The sequence below is a fragment of the Xiphophorus hellerii genome, chromosome 1 (assembly GCF_003331165.1).
Source record: "Xiphophorus hellerii strain 12219 chromosome 1, Xiphophorus_hellerii-4.1, whole genome shotgun sequence".
Taxonomy (NCBI): domain Eukaryota; kingdom Metazoa; phylum Chordata; class Actinopteri; order Cyprinodontiformes; family Poeciliidae; genus Xiphophorus; species Xiphophorus hellerii.
This window is the reverse complement of record NC_045672.1, coordinates 17,542,739-17,561,724: the sequence shown is the minus strand read 5'-3', so window position 1 is coordinate 17,561,724 and position 18,986 is coordinate 17,542,739. Positions and strand designations below refer to the sequence as shown.

At 37.8% G+C, this 18,986-nt stretch overlaps 1 protein-coding gene across 3 annotated transcripts; it reads left to right on the top strand.

Annotated features, from left to right (window-relative positions):
* The first annotated feature begins 4,738 nt into the window (after window positions 1-4,738).
* kcna2b (potassium voltage-gated channel, shaker-related subfamily, member 2b) lies at window positions 4,739-16,822 on the top strand. 3 transcript variants are annotated; one of them, XM_032565962.1, is made up of 3 exons: window positions 4,739-7,215; window positions 8,052-8,175; window positions 8,775-16,822. In XM_032565962.1, the coding sequence occupies exon 3, from the start codon at window positions 8,888-8,890 to the stop codon at window positions 10,388-10,390; it is 1,503 nt and encodes a 500-aa protein (XP_032421853.1). In that variant the 5' UTR covers window positions 4,739-7,215; window positions 8,052-8,175; window positions 8,775-8,887; the 3' UTR covers window positions 10,391-16,822. The 3 variants fall into 3 exon arrangements, with proteins under 3 accessions (XP_032421853.1, XP_032421845.1, XP_032421860.1); XM_032565954.1 differs by having other exon boundaries at window positions 4,739-8,175; XM_032565969.1 differs by having other exon boundaries at window positions 4,739-8,175; window positions 8,749-16,822.
* Window positions 16,823-18,986: the final 2,164 nt, after the last annotated feature.

Sequence of the window (18,986 nt, the reverse complement as noted above, 5' to 3'; positions counted from 1 at the left end):
GATCAAGTTAAAATCTATCCTACCTGAGACAATCTTCTACATGCACATGCCTCTGATGACATCACATAAGGTATCTGATCAGTTCCTCTGAGTATGTTCAGTTGTACGATGTTTCTGTTTTGTTTTTAATTACTTCTTTAAATGTGTCAAAGGTTAGTTGTTCACAAGCATTTACAAATACAGCTGTTGAGCTTGATTATGCTTTCCCTTGTGTTATCATCAACCATACACAGAATGTGTAGTCATGTTTTCCCCTCTTGCTTTTAAAAAGTGTATTTTGTAAAGTCTTGCGATTGAAATCTCTTTTTCAGTACTTTGTTAGTCATTGAAGATCTCTTTGTTAAAAGAATACACTACTGGATGGAATCCCTCACACACAGGGAACCTCACTATTTAATCACATTACCAAGCAGAGTTTTGCACTTTTTTGTAGTGAGCAGTCGTCTCTGGATCACAGGGAAACACATCAAACACAACATATGTTAAAACAATTGAAAGCGCCCTGTTACATCATAAATGGTCCAGTCTGTTTAAAGAACACAAAGTCAGTAAACATCAATGAAATGAAAAGAAAGACATACAGAAAATAAAAGATGCACCACACTGTGGCAGACATAAAAAAAAAAAATCTAAAGCAGAACAAGCTACAGGGATTTATGTTTGGCTTGGAAAAGACGTGGTGATTCCCTGCTGCGCTGGCAGCGTGTTTGGACCGTAAAGATAACAGAAGTGAGCCGAAGCAGAGTGGAAAACTTCCAATCCTGTCTGTGCCAAAGGGGTAAATATTAACATTCTCACAAAGGTTTACAGCAGTTGCACTGTCATGCTGTATAACAGCAGGTATGAGTTACTGCTTCAATGAATAACCTACCACTTTACTAGTGATTCCTTTCCAATATGCTTTTTCATAAGGCATATTGGAAAAGTGTTACCTCACATGTTTCTCCATTGGTTTTCCTAACCTTGTCTGTCCGCTTCTGTTACTTTGCCTTTTGCATGTTCATTCAATGTCTGCAGCTCCATCTGATGTTACTATAGTACATCTGATGTCACAGAAGCTCACAACCACCCTTGGCTCTGCAGCAGAATATCTCCATAGAAACAAAGGAGGGCAGCTGGTAAGATGAAGAGACTGGGAGATTCAGCCCTGCAGGTAAACAGAAGATATAGCTACTTCCAATGTCTGCATTTGTAATAGCTGCCAGATCATTTACTGTATGTCCGTACAACTTCTGAAAAGGGTGGGAGCTGTGGAACTCTGTCATGCATTTGTTATAATATTTACAATGATCTGTTACTGTATGTGTGTCTCTGACAGAGGATTGGTGTTCCACGTGTAGATTGAAAGTCACCGCGCAAAGATTATTTGAACAGCAGATGAGTCAGACTAATGTCAGTAACACAAGTCATACTAGAGAAATGTCAGTAAAATCCATAAACTTTTGTTTCAGAACAGAAAAATGACAAAGGGATATTCCAGAATCTATTGGACGAAAGATTGGAAATGAGATTGTTCACGCCACATTGATAATTGGCAACAATTTATGGAAAAATCTAGTCTGATCCAAAAAGATGGCATCCATCGCAGTTTAGGCAGAGCAGCTCTTCCTTCTTGGAATCTCTGAAAGATTATCAGCTCAGGATGCAGACTAGGAAACAGGTTTGCAGTTTAACACACCTCTCTCCTGTTTCTGCACTATACACTGCCCCTGAGAGAACATTTAATCACAGTAGATATGTTGGACAATAATGTAGCAACTTTAATATAACCTGTACTATTTTTAATTTGTTGGTCCCCACTGAGACATCATTCAGAGGTCAGCAAACTGATTTTTCTCCCCTTACAAAATAGAAATGATTACTGTTACTTCTATGATATAATGTGAGTGATTTCACTCACATTAACTTTATGTGTTCTCTGTTTTTTTCTATAGAAGTTATGACTGGCCCTGGAATTCTGTTTAGCTGAATGGGGACTTATGCTGAGCAATTGCTGCCAATAATTTCATTTTCTGTTAGTCTTTGACCCTGCCTCTATGTTTAAAACTCCCTCTCTTCTAGACAAAGCATCCAAATGAACTTTGTTGTTACAAACTTGTTTTTCATGACATAGATTTTATCACTGACTCAGGATTTATATGTTTGGATGTGTTTCTCTTGTTGATGCAGTTATCAAATAAACTTTTTACTGTTTCTTTCACATAGAAAGCACTTAAGGATCAGCATCTTGTGGGTGAGGGGCAGTTGGGTTTGTGGTTTTGTGGTGTGTCTACTTAGATTTCTCAAGCCCCCAGTTGACCGCAGCTGATGGAATGTATTGACTTTGAATACGTCTATATGATTGGACTAAAAAGATTTATGGTTATATTCAATAAATCCAAGCATGCATCTGAATGGGGATCTTTTGTCATTAAAAGTAATTAAAATTAAAAATTGCTCCTAATATTATACTTAAATATATATTGTGCTTCCTTTCCTAGAACCTTTAGAATCTACTGTAAAATTAAGACATAAATGTTCAGTTTTTCACAAATATTATACAAGACAATCATTTAGGGATTGTTTTTATTTTAGGAGTGTTGTAGTGACTTGGTGTTTTCCTCTTTAGCAGCCTTTGGCAGTGTTGACCAGAATAGGTTGCCATGGATGTTGATGCTGTTGCTAGTGGTTTCACAAAAATTCAATTACTTCTGGAAGCTCATTGGTTGATCAGCAACCAGGCAATCCTGACAGATACTCCATACACAAAATGTGGAATACAACACTCTCAGAGATACACTGACGTGACTTCAATTCCAGATTTTCTCTCAATTTCAGTTGTAGTTCTCAGTGGCATAGGTTGTATTTTTATTTTTGTAGCGGTGACGGGAAAACGACGGTCTGCTGCCAGTCATGGCAGTTTTTACTGTCATAGCAAGTAGACAGATGGTGGAGAGGGTGATAGTATAACATTGGGAAAGATGCTGCTGTGCTCCACACTGAATGACTCATCATACTGTCACCGTGACCTTTATCTGTTCACCCTTCTCTACTTATTTTTCTTCTATCCACTCCTTTCCAATTTGATTTTCTGCAAACTCCTGTCCTGCTGACAAAGTCACAATCCTTAATTACCACTTCATACGATCAGTCGGTTATACATAACTGTTCTTCATGATTATGTTTTGGATGTTTTTTTTCACAAACACTCCCTTTGGCCTTCTTATCCCTCCTGGGAGTAGCTTTATTCTTCCCTAGGGATGAATGCTGTCTTTTACACAGTGTATCTAGAAGAGGCATAAACAAAAAACACGCACACTCTTCATGCCACAGTTAGCTGACTCTTGATTATGGCTGTCAGAATAAAGTTTAAACATTCTACACCTTAGAATACAATTGCTTGGACATCCTTTAATTGCTACTTGTTGTGTTGGACCCATTAATCTTGATCAGGTAAATCTGGGAATGATTTGATAATTGGTTGTAGGTCAGCAAATTAGATATTGTAAAATGGCACTGTTCTCCTTCTTTGGAGAATTTGAAATTAAATCAGTCTGAGAGTACTCCCATCTGAGAGTGAACATACCTCTGAGGGAAGCAGAGGTTGTGATAATTCCAGCTGAATGCAGTCAGCAGGTGAAGAACGTCCAAGGTCAGTTTCTATTTATAGGTATTCCCTTGAGGAGAACAGGAAGAGAAAATTTAGGTAGCAGGACAAAAAAAAAAGGAAGGTTTGAAAACAAAGCCATTAGGAAGTTGGGATCAGCTGTAACGTAAATATAAAGTATTTATGTTAAGTTTAAGAAGTTAGCTTGTTCATCAGCTTCTAAAATTGTATGAAGACATGGTAGTCTTTGTGTATTTGAATGTAATAATTTGAAGAAAGCAATAAAAATTTATCTTTAAAATATTGTTCGGATCAATTTTCTTTCCGTAGGCATAGAAAATATTTTCTCAATCCCAATTCACCAAAAACAGGAAGGATATACTCCAGTTTAATGCCAGATATTAAGATTATGTGTCGTCTGTTACCGTGTAGGTCAATATTTGATTTTAACATTCTTTAAATTCTGTAAATGTGTAACAAACATATTATTAGAATCTTATTATTATCAAACTTTGCACTATTCAAATGGCAAATATTGTAAAAAGAGATAGAACTGAAAAGAAATTGTTTGTATTCCCACCAACAAACACTAAACAGTCATGTTACACAAATTACCATTTATAATAAAAAATATCATGTAATATGACATCATAGGGTCCTTAAAAATAAATTCCTACAAAAAAATTTAAAGCAGCAAAACTTGCTAAATGAGAGAAAAACGTGAAAAAAAATACAAAGGTGAAAATTAGAGATTGGAGATTAAAAAAAATAAAAATAACAATAAAAATCTTTTCACACTCTAATTTTCTAAACCTGCTTTGGTCCACTCAGGGTCCCTTGTGGCCCAGAAGCCCACTGAAGAGAGGCAGAGTACAGATAATGGATGAGTGGAGGTACTAGACAGATGCGTAAGATAAATGAGAAAGACATTTACTGCTACACCTAAATTTAGAATCACTAATAAATCTGACAAACATAGCAACATCCCCACTATACCGGAATCAAATTTTAAAATAAGTTAAATTAGTTTTTTTTTTCTTCAATATTGTATTTCTATTGTGTTGTGATGTAAGAACAGAAAACAGAAATTTTCATGTGACAGAACTGCTTGTAATGCTGCATGTGTATGTTCTTGTAGCTACAAAATCTATCTATTTTCTACACCTGCTCATTTCTTTTCAGTGTGCTTTGTGAAATTCAAACAAATGTATTGATGTGCACTCTGGTTGACTGTGGGTTCATACATCAGTGCATTACCTAAGTAAATTGAAGGTTTTGCAGTTCGTAAGTGAATGATCACATGCTGCAGAAACAGCAAAGGTCATCCAGGACGAAGCTCCTCCCCTGCAGTCTGCTGTCATAACCTTATTTCTTCATTTTGTCTCTTCCCCACTGCCATCCTCCACTCATTTACCACTGCCTTTCTGACTGCATGAAAAAAGGTGAGGATTTTCCCAGGGACCATCAAAGATGACAGGCCTTTCTACTCCTTTTGGTTAGCAATAGCTTTTAGCTCCAAACTCTGAGCTGGATGCCATTGTTGTCCAGTGTCTTTGTTATTGTTGAATCAGAAAATGCTGGCCCGAACTGACGCAAGCGAGGTCCACAGTTCTTTAGATGTTGTTCAGGGTTCTTTTGTGTCCTCCCAGATGAGTCATCAGTGTGGCTCTTGGTGTTATTATGGTAGGCTGACCACTCCTAAGAAGCATCACCACTGTTAATGTTTTCTCCATTTGTAGATAATAGCCCTGACTTTGGTTGCATGGAGTCCCAAAGCCATAGAAATGGCTTTGTAACCCCTTCCAGACTGGTTGATACAAAATGATTTTGTTTCTTAACTGTGCTTGAACTTCATTAATTCATTTAATTAATTATTTGTTGCTTTTATTTAGCATTTTTAGCCTATTACTTGTTGTCAGACAGATTGCATTTAAGACATTAATTGATTCTAGGGATCTGGAATAATAAGGACTGGGACTGACCTATGAAACGGAACCACAGTGTGTCGAAATAATTAAAATAAAATACATTTGTAATGGAACAAATTCTTGTTCTTGGTAGATAGCAGTGCAGAAACTGGTCACCAGCTCTGAGTAGAGAAACCTGCAGTTGTTTGATTTGTCAAATGTCTTAATGTTTATTATTTCTGCACATTTATCACAAAGAGATTGGAAATAAAAGTGGAATCTGGGTGGTATAGATCAGGAGAAGGTATTGGTATAAGCCTGAAGACCTCTGGGTTTCCCGCCTGCCCTACTTTTACAACTATAGGTAAGAAAAACAAGTGAAAACAGAAGCAAAACTTCACATGCTAATTCCTGTGATTAATAATTTAAAGAGCAGCTAATTGCCTTCGTGAGAACATTAATAACATGGCAGCATGTTTTTATTTAGTTTTGTTTGTTTTGAATGAAGATGAGGAGATAAAAAAGTTAATTGTCTAAATGATAATGAAGCCCTTTGCGTTAAACATCTACCTTAAGTGGCTCACATATTAGCTGGTGTCTAAAGGTTTTAAGCAAAGGCTTGCAAAAGTATTCATACCCCATTTGTCACATTGTAACCACAAAACTGCATGTAACTTGTTCCAGCACTGTTCAGTCCATGACCTCAAAACAGAAAGAGAGTGGCACAACTGCAGACATACCAAAATATTGCAGCCAGATATGCTCAATTCAATCAAACTGGACTTAAGTCCTTATGTAGAAAAGATTGGGCAGAGTTTTTTTTTTTTTTTTTCATTAGCTTTATTTTTCTTATTTTCCGCTCTTCATTAATGAACCTGTCCCATCTGGGGAAAAAAATAGAATGCACAATTAAGTAACAGCAACCAGTTCAAATGTATGCAACAACAATACAAAAAAGGGCAATCTGCAGAAGTCATTGGCATTTAATAAGTTCTCCATCTGCCCCATTTTTGATTTGTGGGCTAAAACATTCATGAAATAATTTGTAGCAGCAGTAATTGTGGAAAATACAATATAAATCTGAGGGACTGAATAAAGATACACGCCACACTTTTCAAATAATTACATTTAAAAAAAAAAAAAGTAACAACTGTCCATTTAAAAGCAGTTCACAAGGTATGGATACCTACGAAAAGAAATATAAAACAAGCTCTTGTTGTTTTTTCTGTGATAACACCAAAAATAAAAGGTTGAATTCCTTCAAATCAGGTTATTAAGTTGCATCTGTTAAAGCGATCGATTTGCAACATTTGGGAAACACTTGTGTTTTATTCACTCTGTAGAAGCGCGTGTTTCCCCCACACTGTGATGGTCGACGCTTCCTCTTTAATGTGAACCACTAAGGACGGGAGAGTCGGGGAAGACGGAGCGCAGAGGGATAGGGCGAGGCGCACAAGAAGCTTTTAGTATGCGCTGCAATGCCCAACTGCAGCCCACTCATCTCAACTATGGTGAATTACGGTGAAATATGAGAAACTAGAAGACGAGCCGGCGGTTCAAAAACAGATAGTCGTGATGACAAAAACATAGCCGCTGTCGCTGTTAGTCAAACCAATGCTGAGACGGACAGATGCCAAGGAGCAGAAGAACGACCTGAAGGCAACTCAAAAGAAGAAACAAACTGGATAAAAATCCATGCGTCTGCGCAACAAGAGAATCCCGGTGAATTCCTGCATGCCATTAGCCTCTGAAGCAATCCTATACTACGAAGATAATGCTATGCTGCTTTGTTTAGTGCATGAAGACTGTTGTGGCTGTCCTTCCAAACAGGATGGCTGCAAATGGCTTGAGCATGTCTGGCACCTGTCGTTCCAAACTAACCCGACTTTACCGAACAAGATGCCGTTAAATGTATGATAATCCCAGTGCATGAACCTGGCTGGCTGCTTTATTTTAAAAGTCATGGAGAAAACATAAGTACATATTAGCGATTAAATACGTAATCGGAGGATTGCGTGTCCATGGAATGGGTTGTGAACATAAGCATCCGCTTGTTATGCGCATCACTTGTTATTTTTCATGGATATTTCCCATTAGAAAAAAAAAAAAGATGGTGAAATGTACATGGGGTTGGCTTTTAAAAACCACAATTCAAGACTAAAAGAGATGCAAACCCCCTCGGGGCGAAACATGTCTGAGAATCAAACAGGTGATTGCGCCTTACATATTTGCTGAAGCATGGGGTGTCTGAATAAAAATGCTGCCAGCAGCGTTTCCCGCTCAGCCTCCCTTCCTCACTGCCTCTGCTGATAAGAGGTTGCAGAGGATCACCTTGGCTGTTGCCGCCTGTCGCGTCCGCATGTTATTCTGAAGAAAACAGAGGTCCGCTTTTGCTGATGACAGCATTTTCAAATGATCTTAAGATAAATCGCCTTTCCCAGCATAACCTAGCCAAGCAGCTTCAGTCTGTAGTACTTTTTGCCCAGCATGTTTCTGTTAGGACGCAGAGGGGAGGGGGGTAGATCCAGCATCCTCACACCTTGTCCCCCCTCCTGTAGTCCCGCTGCCGCCTTGAAGCAGAGGCGGAGTCATCTGGGGACTGATAGCCCTTCAAAAACGAGCTCATCTCTCAGAGGGGATTTACTTTGGACCAAACTCATCACCTGAGCCATTGTCATCAAGGTATATTTTTAACAGACAAATAGGCATACGTTCAGATTGTATTCAGGCATACTGATTTAAACTTCATAACATCTTAAAGCTAAATTATCTTAAAGATAATGTGAACTACCTCCCAAATGTAGTTGAAATATAAAGCAATAGAAACTTGAATTTCTTTGTTTTTAGAAAAATGCCAGTCACATATATAATCTGAGCATCCACCTTTGAGAATGTGAGAAGCACTCAACTTTTAATCAGATCTGCTTGTTGTAATTTCACCCTGTAAAATTGGATACAGCATTATGGTGAGAGTATTGATCCTGCAGGGCGCTTATGTGAGAGAGAACTCCTAACCTAATATTTAAACTCAGTAGAGTCAAGGAGACTCCTGTTGTTCAACCCCAGTCACTAATTCTGCTTTGCTTGGCAGTATCTACTCCTTTTGTAGAAATCTATACAACACACTTGAAGGTAGTTTGTCTTTGTAGTGATTTAGAATCTAAAAAATAAATTCAGTTTGAATTTAGCATTTGTTTCACTTAATAGTAAATACACTTGTTATTAATGTAACAAGTGGTTACATTAATATTGCAGCTTTTCTCCCCTTTCTGTCCTTTTAGCTTTTTGCAGGCAGAGGTGCCTGTGCCCCATCCCACAAGTGCAAAGAACTTTCACATCCAGCCCACTGTGGCCCCATCCTGTCTGAAAGCTGCAGGCCCCATCTTCCTCCACCATGACGGTTGCCACCAGCGACCCTGCAGATGAAGCAGCGACGCATTCAGGTCAGCCTCATGACCAGTATGACCCAGAGCCAGACCATGAGTGTTGCGAGAGAGTTGTCATCAACATTTCAGGCTTGCGCTTTGAGACTCAGCTGAAGACCCTGTCTCAGTTTCCAGATACGCTGCTGGGTGATCCCAAGAAAAGGATGAGATATTTTGATCCCCTCCGGAATGAGTACTTCTTTGACCGTAATCGACCAAGTTTTGATGCTATCCTGTATTACTACCAATCTGGTGGGAGGCTTCGCCGGCCTGTCAATGTGACTCTGGACATATTTTCTGAGGAAATCCGATTTTATGAGTTGGGTGAGGAGGCTATGGAAATTTTCAGAGAAGATGAAGGTTTTATAAAGGAAGAGGAGAGACCACTGCCAGAAAATGAGTTTCAGAGACAAGTGTGGCTTCTGTTTGAATACCCAGAGAGCTCGGGTCCAGCTCGAATCATTGCCATCATTTCTGTCATGGTGATCCTTATATCGATTGTAAGCTTCTGCCTGGAAACACTGCCACTTTTCCGAAATGAAGATGAGGAGATGTACAATTACCCACTGCATTCCATGTCCAACTCCACCTCTACGTATGACCCCTCAACATATTTTACAGATCCTTTCTTCATTGTGGAGACCCTCTGTATCATCTGGTTTTCTTTTGAGTTCCTCGTTCGATTTTTTGCCTGTCCAAGCAAAGCTGGATTTTTTGGTAACATTATGAACATCATAGATATTGTGGCAATCATTCCATACTTCATCACCCTGGGCACAGAGCTTGCGGAAAGGCCAGAGGATAGCCAGGCTGGCCAGCAGGCCATGTCCTTGGCCATACTCCGTGTCATTCGTCTAGTAAGGGTGTTTCGCATCTTCAAACTCTCACGTCACTCTAAGGGTCTCCAGATCTTAGGACAGACACTGAAGGCCAGTATGCGTGAGCTGGGCCTCCTAATCTTTTTCCTGTTTATTGGTGTAATTCTCTTCTCTAGCGCTGTCTACTTTGCAGAAGCAGATGAGCCACATTCACAGTTTAGCAGCATCCCTGAAGCATTTTGGTGGGCAGTGGTTTCCATGACCACTGTAGGCTACGGAGACATGGTACCGACCACTATTGGAGGAAAAATTGTGGGCTCTCTCTGTGCAATTGCTGGTGTGCTGACTATTGCCTTGCCCGTGCCTGTCATTGTATCAAATTTTAACTATTTCTACCACAGAGAGACAGAGGGTGAAGAACAAGCACAGTATCTGAATATCCCAAGTGTGCCTAAAGGCAGTTCTGCTGATGATCTGAAGAAGAGTGGTCGAAGTGGGAGCGGATCCACCCTCAGTAAGTCTGACTATGTTGAGATCCAGGAGCCTGTTAACCACAATACTGAGGACTTCCGACCAGAGGGCAAAAAAACAGGAAACTGCACTCTGGTCAATACTAATTTCGTAAATATCACTAAAATGCGTACAGATGTATAATGTGACTTGCAATGGAAGGTCAAACATTGTTAGTATTGCAGGAAGGTGAATTCATGTCTCCCTCTGCTCATGAATTATAGTACCAAGGATAAGAAAGCAGAACAAGATGAGAGCAAGATGAACTCACACAAAGGGTAGATGGAGAAGACCTCAAGTTCTCCTATCAGCCAGAATAAACAGTGCACTTTCCAGAACTGCCAGTCATCTTGTTTAGGACATTTTCATGTCTGCATGGAGTTAGTCTTATACAGTAGAAATAGTTTGTAACAGTGGTTGTCCTGCTTGCATCAGTAGCCAACTAGTAGCCTAATAAATAATAATTCATTATTGCAACATAAAGGGACCAGTGGTATGTATTATATTACTTAAACTGCTCCAGACAAAAATGGACAGTCAAGATCATTTTAGTGTTAGCATTTTTTATGAATTTGTAACCTAGCTTGTAATGACAAAAGGTCTGGTGTGAGAATTCATGGGCAACTTTAACCTGCTACTCAAACTGCCGAGGCCCCGATTAAAAGAAAAACAGAATCACACTATTCTGTTGGGGGAATACTCATCGGAGCAACAGAGAGAGTCTGAGACAGTCATAATGGTGTTTCAGTACAAGCAGAGACTTGCATTTAGCATTCATCCCTTTGCTCTGTTTCTTTTAGTATAAACTAGAGGTCAATGTGGGGACAAGCAATTATCTCTACTAATAACCCAAACTATTGGGCTAATCAGTTCAGACAACTAGAAGAGTTGTCTGAACTGAACGATGAGAATGTTTACTTTGTATATTTTTGATATTTTTGTAGTATATTTTTATTGTGTTAAATACATGTCTCATTTATGTTTTCAATGCTCAAGGATATAGGGAATATTTTCACTGTATTGCTCAGAGTCAGTGCCTGTTTCTCTTTGACTGTAAGGGAGAGCGGGGCACAACCTAACACTTTTTTTGCAACCATGTACAACCATTGGACATAGATTTCCTTATTCTATTTTTTAATCTCAATCTCAACCATTTTAATTGGTATGCTGCAAATGAAACTCAATGTCTGTTCTAGTAACCTACAGGGTTTCTAAATCATCACTGAAAGTAGCAGCAGAGACATTTTACATCCTGCCCCACAGGTGCTGTAAATTGTTTAGCAAATCTCTATGAATTTAAGTGGGAGCTGTCTGAAAATGTGCACTGTGTTTTCATTTGACAAAATCGCAAAATGTCTGGATGTACACACTACTTAATTCTAAGAAACTCTGTAAAATGTCTGTGCTTGAAATAACCTCCGTGTTAGGACATGCCCCACACTCCACAACCTATAAATGTCTGTGAAGTTAGATTTTAACACCACTGCCCAACATAAATCTTTGCTGTTCTGGACTTCAAATCATTCCATGTTATGAAGAGATTAAGGAGAAGCTTTATTATGTCATGTACTTTATCTTGAAGCTGATGTCAGGTGCATTTTATATATATTGCAGAAAACCGACCTTATGTATGATTTTGATTATTTATGCTTTATGCTGCATTGTCCATTGTTTTTAGAACCACATTCAACCAAAGAAGGAGCTCAACTAAAGTTACTCTGAGTGTTATAAGGTCTGTCATTTACCTGGAGTGTTACATATTTTTTGTGGTTGTTATTCAGGTATGAAATAATTGTTAGCATTTTAAAATCTATGTAGAAACTTGCTGACAACATTAAGCGGTACTGTAGCTGCAGTAGAAACATTAATACTAACTTATTGACTTAATGTAATGCTTTACTTCTTCATGCCTACTTTCCCCTGTCATTTTCTCCCAACCAATAAATCCAAATTAGTAAACTACGTCCTTCTGGAGTAAATCAAATTAAGGCACCTATTTTCCTGTACTATAGATGAAGGCTGCCATGTTCCCTCTTGTATCTTAGGCTGAAAAAACATTCACTTATTACCCATAACATAATCACTGACAGAAGAAGTAGATAACACTGGACTCTGTTATTGTGTATCTTGTTTGTGGGAAGGATATACTAGGTAGCAAGAGTGCATTTTCCCCTCAAAGATAATGTGTTAGAAGAAAATGGGTTGTCATGGTTGGAAGCAAATTTGACGAGAGCTAACTTGTGATCATCTTCAAAACTGCTTCTTTTGAGGGGCATGCCAGCCTGTGGTGGTTAGTATCTAACAATGAGGATTTAAGGAAGGGACAATGGTTGACTAATCCATGTGTTTAGCGATAAGTGTGCCGTGTGGCCTAATGCAACAGATGAGCAACTGTAGCTCAAATTGAAGAAGAAGCTAATACTGGTGCATGTGCATTGTTCACATGGAAAACAAGTGGAATCAAGATTCACTGTGAGAACTAGCAAGCCGGCAGAGTCAATGTGATGCTTGCTCAATGTTATGCTGGGAACCCTTGTGATGTTTGCTTATAGTGGGAAACACAAACAGAGTATCCAGCAAACTAAAGAAAGAACACCAGGAACATGGAGGATAGCTTGCTGTCCTGCATGATATGCATAGTGGACTGCCTCTTATGCTTAAGAAATAAATCAGCACCCAGACTGAATAAATTTTGTGTTACTCCATTGTTTGTTCTCTTATGAAGAAGGTGCTGGGATTAGATTTATATTTTTGGTGCTTGTCAATCAATGAGTTTGTTTCTTGAATCTTTATGGTTTTTTTTTCTCCTTCCTGGTCAACAAACATTTTGGCAATACCTTCTTAAATACGTAGCTGCTTCAGCTGCATGATGGTCTGGTCTTCTTTCAGAAGTACAGAGTGAAAGTTTACCAGAAAGAATCAAAGCGCCCTGGTCTATACATTTGTGTAAGCACCTTAGAAGGATATACAGCTAACACTGATGATACACAACACACCTTTAGGGATCTGGTGGAAAAGTCAGGGCTGTTTCAACAGCAAAACAGAGAAAACACTCTATGTTATACCTGATTGTTGTATGTATCTCAGTTGTTTAGTATCCTGTTAGCTCAGCTGTTGTATCAATCTATTATGCATAAATGCAGTAATGTAGAACAGGCAGGGTTGCCATTTACTGTTCCTCCTTAACTTGTATCATTCTGCTTTTGTAGAACTACTCGCCCTGTAAAGTTGTAGCATGCCCTAGAATGAATAACATTTAAGTATTAAACTGACTTAACTGTGCTCCAAAACTCACTTGGGTCACAATCCATTTTAAGAGAGTGCTGTATGTCTATGAGTCCTTATGATTTGACAGATACGGTAATTTATGACAGGAAATAGGGAACGTATGATTATAGTCCTGGAAATCTACAGTTGGACGTTAGCTACTCATTCTTTCTCCCAACAGTTCAGTGTCTTGAATATTGTCCAAATAAAAGCACAACAGTTGCTGTACCCAGTGAATGCAACAAGATTCATAGTTAGAGTTTTTTGCTCAGCTGAGTGTATTATAATGCTCCAAGGAAACGTCTGAGTGCTCCTCTCACTGACATATCGTTCCATCAAGCTTGATGTGTGGCGTACATTCGTATCTGTGCATGTGTATCTTCGGGAGAGACGAGAGGAATGGAAAGCTTGTACACACACACAAGCCGAGTGTTGAGCTTTTAGAGACAACATTGTAGCTAGTCCTGTTAACTGCTAGCTCAAATGACAGGGGCGGTCAGTGTGTTCTAATGTATCCCTGTGTACTGTTTACAGTCTGTATACATAACATATGCATAAAGTACATCTAATATGGGACGCTGACAGAATGCCCTGTTACACAGAAGATGTGCTTCACAAAGGATGTGTTGTCTTATGGGATAAGCTATAGTGTCTGCCAAGGCCTATATTGCAGGAAGCATGAAAAAATGTCTTAGGATGCAGTACATCTGATAAAGAATGTAAAATAAACACTGCCTACACCCAAGTTCCTATTCTTTCTCTTTTAGCTTTTTTTTTTTTACAGTGGTTTGTGCTTCTCTAAACTCTCTGTTATTGAACATCTATGTCACTTTAAGTTTGGCCTTGAGCCCTGTTCTTTCAGTTCTTGTTACCAAACACACAACTGAAGTGACACACTGCCGAGACAAAATTGTTCTCCTGGAGAATCCAACAGGAGTCTAAGAACAGAATGTGAACTGCCGAAAACTCCTCCAACTCGTGGATATTTACACACAAAAACCCACACCGACCATTTGAACATATAGCTTGTGTACTAATGTGTACATACACTGCCTGTGGAAAATTATTTTAATGGACATGCCTGAGGATGGAAAACCTACATGTGGCTTTCTGTAGCCTAAAGGCCACCAAGGACTAAAACCCACAGATGATTGCACTTGTGTAGCCATGCTAATTTATCTAATGTTTATAGCTGCTTCAAATGATGTCTTTTGTCTAACAATGCTTAAAGCTACTGCTATGTATAGACTCCCATGTGTTTCAAAACTGAAATTTATGCTGCTAATCTAATCACAATTTATATATATATATATATATATATATATATATATATATATATATATATATATATATATATATATATATATATATACAATTTAAGTGAAACATGAACATGTGTACTACCACAAAATATTGCTTTTTGTTGAATGTCATTAAATCAAATGCAGTGAATGAGGTTTGTTGAAGATACACACACGGGCCTTGCTTAAATACTTTGTGTCTTAATCTGTCTACTTTCTATACCTTGAGCCAATTGTGTGACATTCATAAAGCCTAACTAATCCTGTGGTTCTTCTCAATTTTCTGTGTAACTGCTGTCTTTCACCACTGTGTTGAAAAGCCCTTGAAACAAACTGTATGTTGTTGCCTACAGAAGAATTATGTGTCGGAATGCTACCCATGGACTTCTGATGGACATAAATACGGTAGTCAGGAAAATCTTCCAGTGTCATTATTTTAAAAATATTGTAAAACTGGAACATGTAATGATCTAAATGATGATGTCAGTAAAAGAGAAAAAGAAAAAAAAACTTCTATATAAACACAAGTTACTGTTGTGTTTCTTTTTATGAGTCCAATAATGATACATTTTTAACTAGAAAATTTCATAAATCATAAACTTCTAGATGTTATATTTTACACACATTTACCTGCACTCCTTAAATTACTTGGCTTTGTTTTTGTGCTTATTCTATTCTCTTTTTTTGTTCAAAGGTAATAAATTAATATAAAAGCAATATAACTTTTGAGGGAAAAAAAATCTATTGTCATTTACATTTTACTTACAGAAAATTGTTAATAGGCTTCTTATTAATCAATTGAAAAATATTTTTGGCAATAAGAATTCGGTTTTATAGCTGCTGACCAGAGTTTTGGATGTTTCCTCTGTCTTAATTTTGATAATAAGCCTCACATCTTTAGTTACCTCCACATATCCTCTAGCACATTCAAGTCAGGTCTCAATATTTAGGGGCTTACGTCTAATTAATCTTAATTTGGTAGAACTAGAAATTCAGGAAAGTGTTTAATGTAGAGCATCAAATGTTTTTTTTATTGGCTGTGCTGAAGTGCTTTCCAAAGGTCCACAGTTAGCACAGACAGGACACACTAGACATGGGAATTTTATGGTGGCCACGATGTGACATTCAGGTAGTTTTGAGACTTGGAATCAATCACCCATATTGATTTTTAAGCTAATTCCAGAAGCTTATTAGCCCACTTTATCTATTCCCAAACTAATATTAATATGCATGTGGGATTGTTGTTGTGTTTGAACACACCTATTGGGTCAGCCATCAGATCGTTGATATGTGTCTTCCTGCAAGTTGCTAAGGGACATATGTCCATAAACTGCTGAAGGTGTGTTTATGTATTTGAGTCTTTGGTTTGGTCTGGTTGAAAGGAAAATCCACAACAAGTTCAAACTTGGGCACCAAAACTTTCATCTTGTTCTTATAATTTGTTAAAGTTGTTTATTGTTGTTTACTGATGCTTTTGGAATAATTGTTCAAAAGCATCCTTGAAAGCTATTTAAAGTTAATATGACATTCCTGTTCATGAAAATGTATGAATATTTCCTTATATCAGCTGTTTTTGAGACATAATCTTTGCTTGTCCTGCTCTTGCCTTTGTGTTTTTTTTACTTGAGTTTTTCCACTTTTTGCTTTCTCTGGCACTTCATGTCTAACAAATTTTTCTCCCTTGTTCATTACCCTCTAGCTCCAGCAGCTCTAAGCACTGAGGTAATGCTCAGCGGTTGAGCTGATTCTCCTCTCAGACATATAGGTGGAGTGCAGAACTCCCCCTGGACGTCTCAGTTGACTGGGTTCCGGTATGTTAGCAGAGGAAGGCAGTCTAGTATCTTTCATGATAACTAATGGGTATTTTTCCACTGCTTTATTATCCTAATTATGTACATAAAAAAAATGTCTTACATACGTTATGAAAAACAGTAATATAGTGAGATTTATTTCCTCATAAGGGTCTCATTCAGTTATCTTTTAACCAAAATACAACATATATCTAACATTTGTGGCTTTTTGCATTGTGTGTTATGTTGGCCTTTATTTTTTGTGATTCCTATGAAATTTTTTACATTAGCTATTTGATAATAATAAAACAAATGCATTTCACCCTGTCAACCAAGCATAAAATTGCCCATTGGTTGTAATAAAGATATATTGAACCATATATTTCCAATACATTTTCCTATCCTGTTTCTTCCATTCAATCATCTTGACCAGCACAAGTGCACTTGTATCTGTACGTAATTTGAGCCCATATGCAATAAGCTAAATGAATGCCGGGCAGCACTTCCCCAATACAGTGAGAACTGATTTACCACCTTATGCATAACGCATTTAATGGCCTGTAAATCTGAACTTTCCTTTATGCCACATTGTTCTCAGAGGGAGAATGTTGTTCAGTTATGGTGCTCACATTTGTATTCCTATTTGTCTTGGAATAAGATGACACTTTTTTCTTATCTCTAATTAATCCCCTCTTTCGACTGAAGCATGGTTCCTTTTTGTTCCTCACTGCAGTTATTTGCTGAGTAAATGGAGGACATAAAACCTTAGTCTTGACGGACTTTTTTTAAAGGAGTTAGTAGATTGTTACAACAAGGTTAAAATGACTACAATCACGAGCAGTGTAATTTGAGAAATGAAAAGATACATTCAGGAGGGTGTAAATACTCTCAGACCTAAACAATCATGGCACTCACCAGAAGAATCACTTCCTGAACTTGATGTAAGACCCTTTAAGATAATAATGTTGCTGAGATTTGCATCTACCACTGTAGATGTGAATAAATTAATTATTCTTTCATTTCAGTAGCATTAAAAGAATAAGGTTATCCTGGCTTATTTACCAAGTGACAAACTTTTTCCCTCTGTTGGTATTTCCTCCATTGATGTACTAGTTTTACCAGCAACAAAAGCACATACATACAAACCAAATAAAACAGTGGCTTAGAGAAAACATTAACATGTTTCAGGCTAAAAAACAACCTCCCATTATTATAAAACAAAAACATATCTTGTTTAGGACAGTCACTTCTCGAGAACCTCCTGTGTTTTACAAATAACTTGAAAAAATAAAATAAAACAACTCTGTCATGTAGAAAACATAAAAGTGATCACACATCTGTGGGTTTACATTCAAATTTTTGACAAAAAGCAAAAAATATGAGCAACAGATTAATCAGCTATGGAGTTTGCTGAAAATTCTTCATCTTCATTTCTGCCACCTGCCGGACAGTTCAAATCTTTTGTGTTTTATAGTCACCTGTTACCTTACAAATAAGTGGCTTTTTTAAAATCAACACTAACTTGTATACACATGAAATCATTAAATACACTTGCACAGAATCTATTAACAGAAACAACAGAGTACATACTGTATGTCATGCTGCAAAAGAGTCATTCACAGGCTTTTATGGAGAATTATGTTAATAAATGCCCTGTTTGCAGCACTTCTATAAGCCCTTTGTAATTTTTGTAAGGGCCTGGGAATCAAGGGCTGCTGAGTGCGTACGTGTCACTGAGGGCTTTGCAAAGTACAGTTGTAGTAGCCACAGTAAAAACAAAGGCTATGATATCCACTTCATCTTCTTCTCTCTGAACTTCCCACTAACTCATCGCTCCCAGACATAACGTGACGGCCTTAAAATATCCCACTCACATAAATAATTCATAAGCTCTAAAACCATGCTCTACAATCCCCCTTCTGGTTTTTGGTTTCTCTCGCCCTCCCTCTCTAATGTTGTCTGTTTTTAGATCATTAGATTCACAACCTTGAAATTGCTTTATTGCTAGAATTATGTGATATCTGGGTGTGTGTTTCACTTCCAGGTTAATATGAAAAGAAAGATGGCTCACAGTCCGCTCGGAAAAACGTTCACAAATAAGCTCTTACAAATTTTTATTTTTATCCTTAATGCCTCATATTGCATTACTCTTGGATCTAGAGGGATGTGACTGAGTGAGTGGTTAGAAAACATTATTACTTACTGGCTATTTGGCTCATGTGTTTTCTTGTAAACTAATACTTACTAAAAAGGAAGAGGCATGAATGTTCTTGTTTGATATGCTTTATTTTTTTTTGCAAATTATATAACCCACGAGCCATTGTGGCTGACAAAAAAAAAACATAAAAAAAACCTATGAAGAAAAAGCTTCCTTTTTCTAAG

What these genes read in the sequence shown, in the direction of transcription:
- kcna2b (XM_032565962.1), top strand. Translation starts at nt 8,888, where the DNA reads ATGACGGTTGCCACCAGCGACCCTGCAGATGAAGCAGCGACGCATTCA.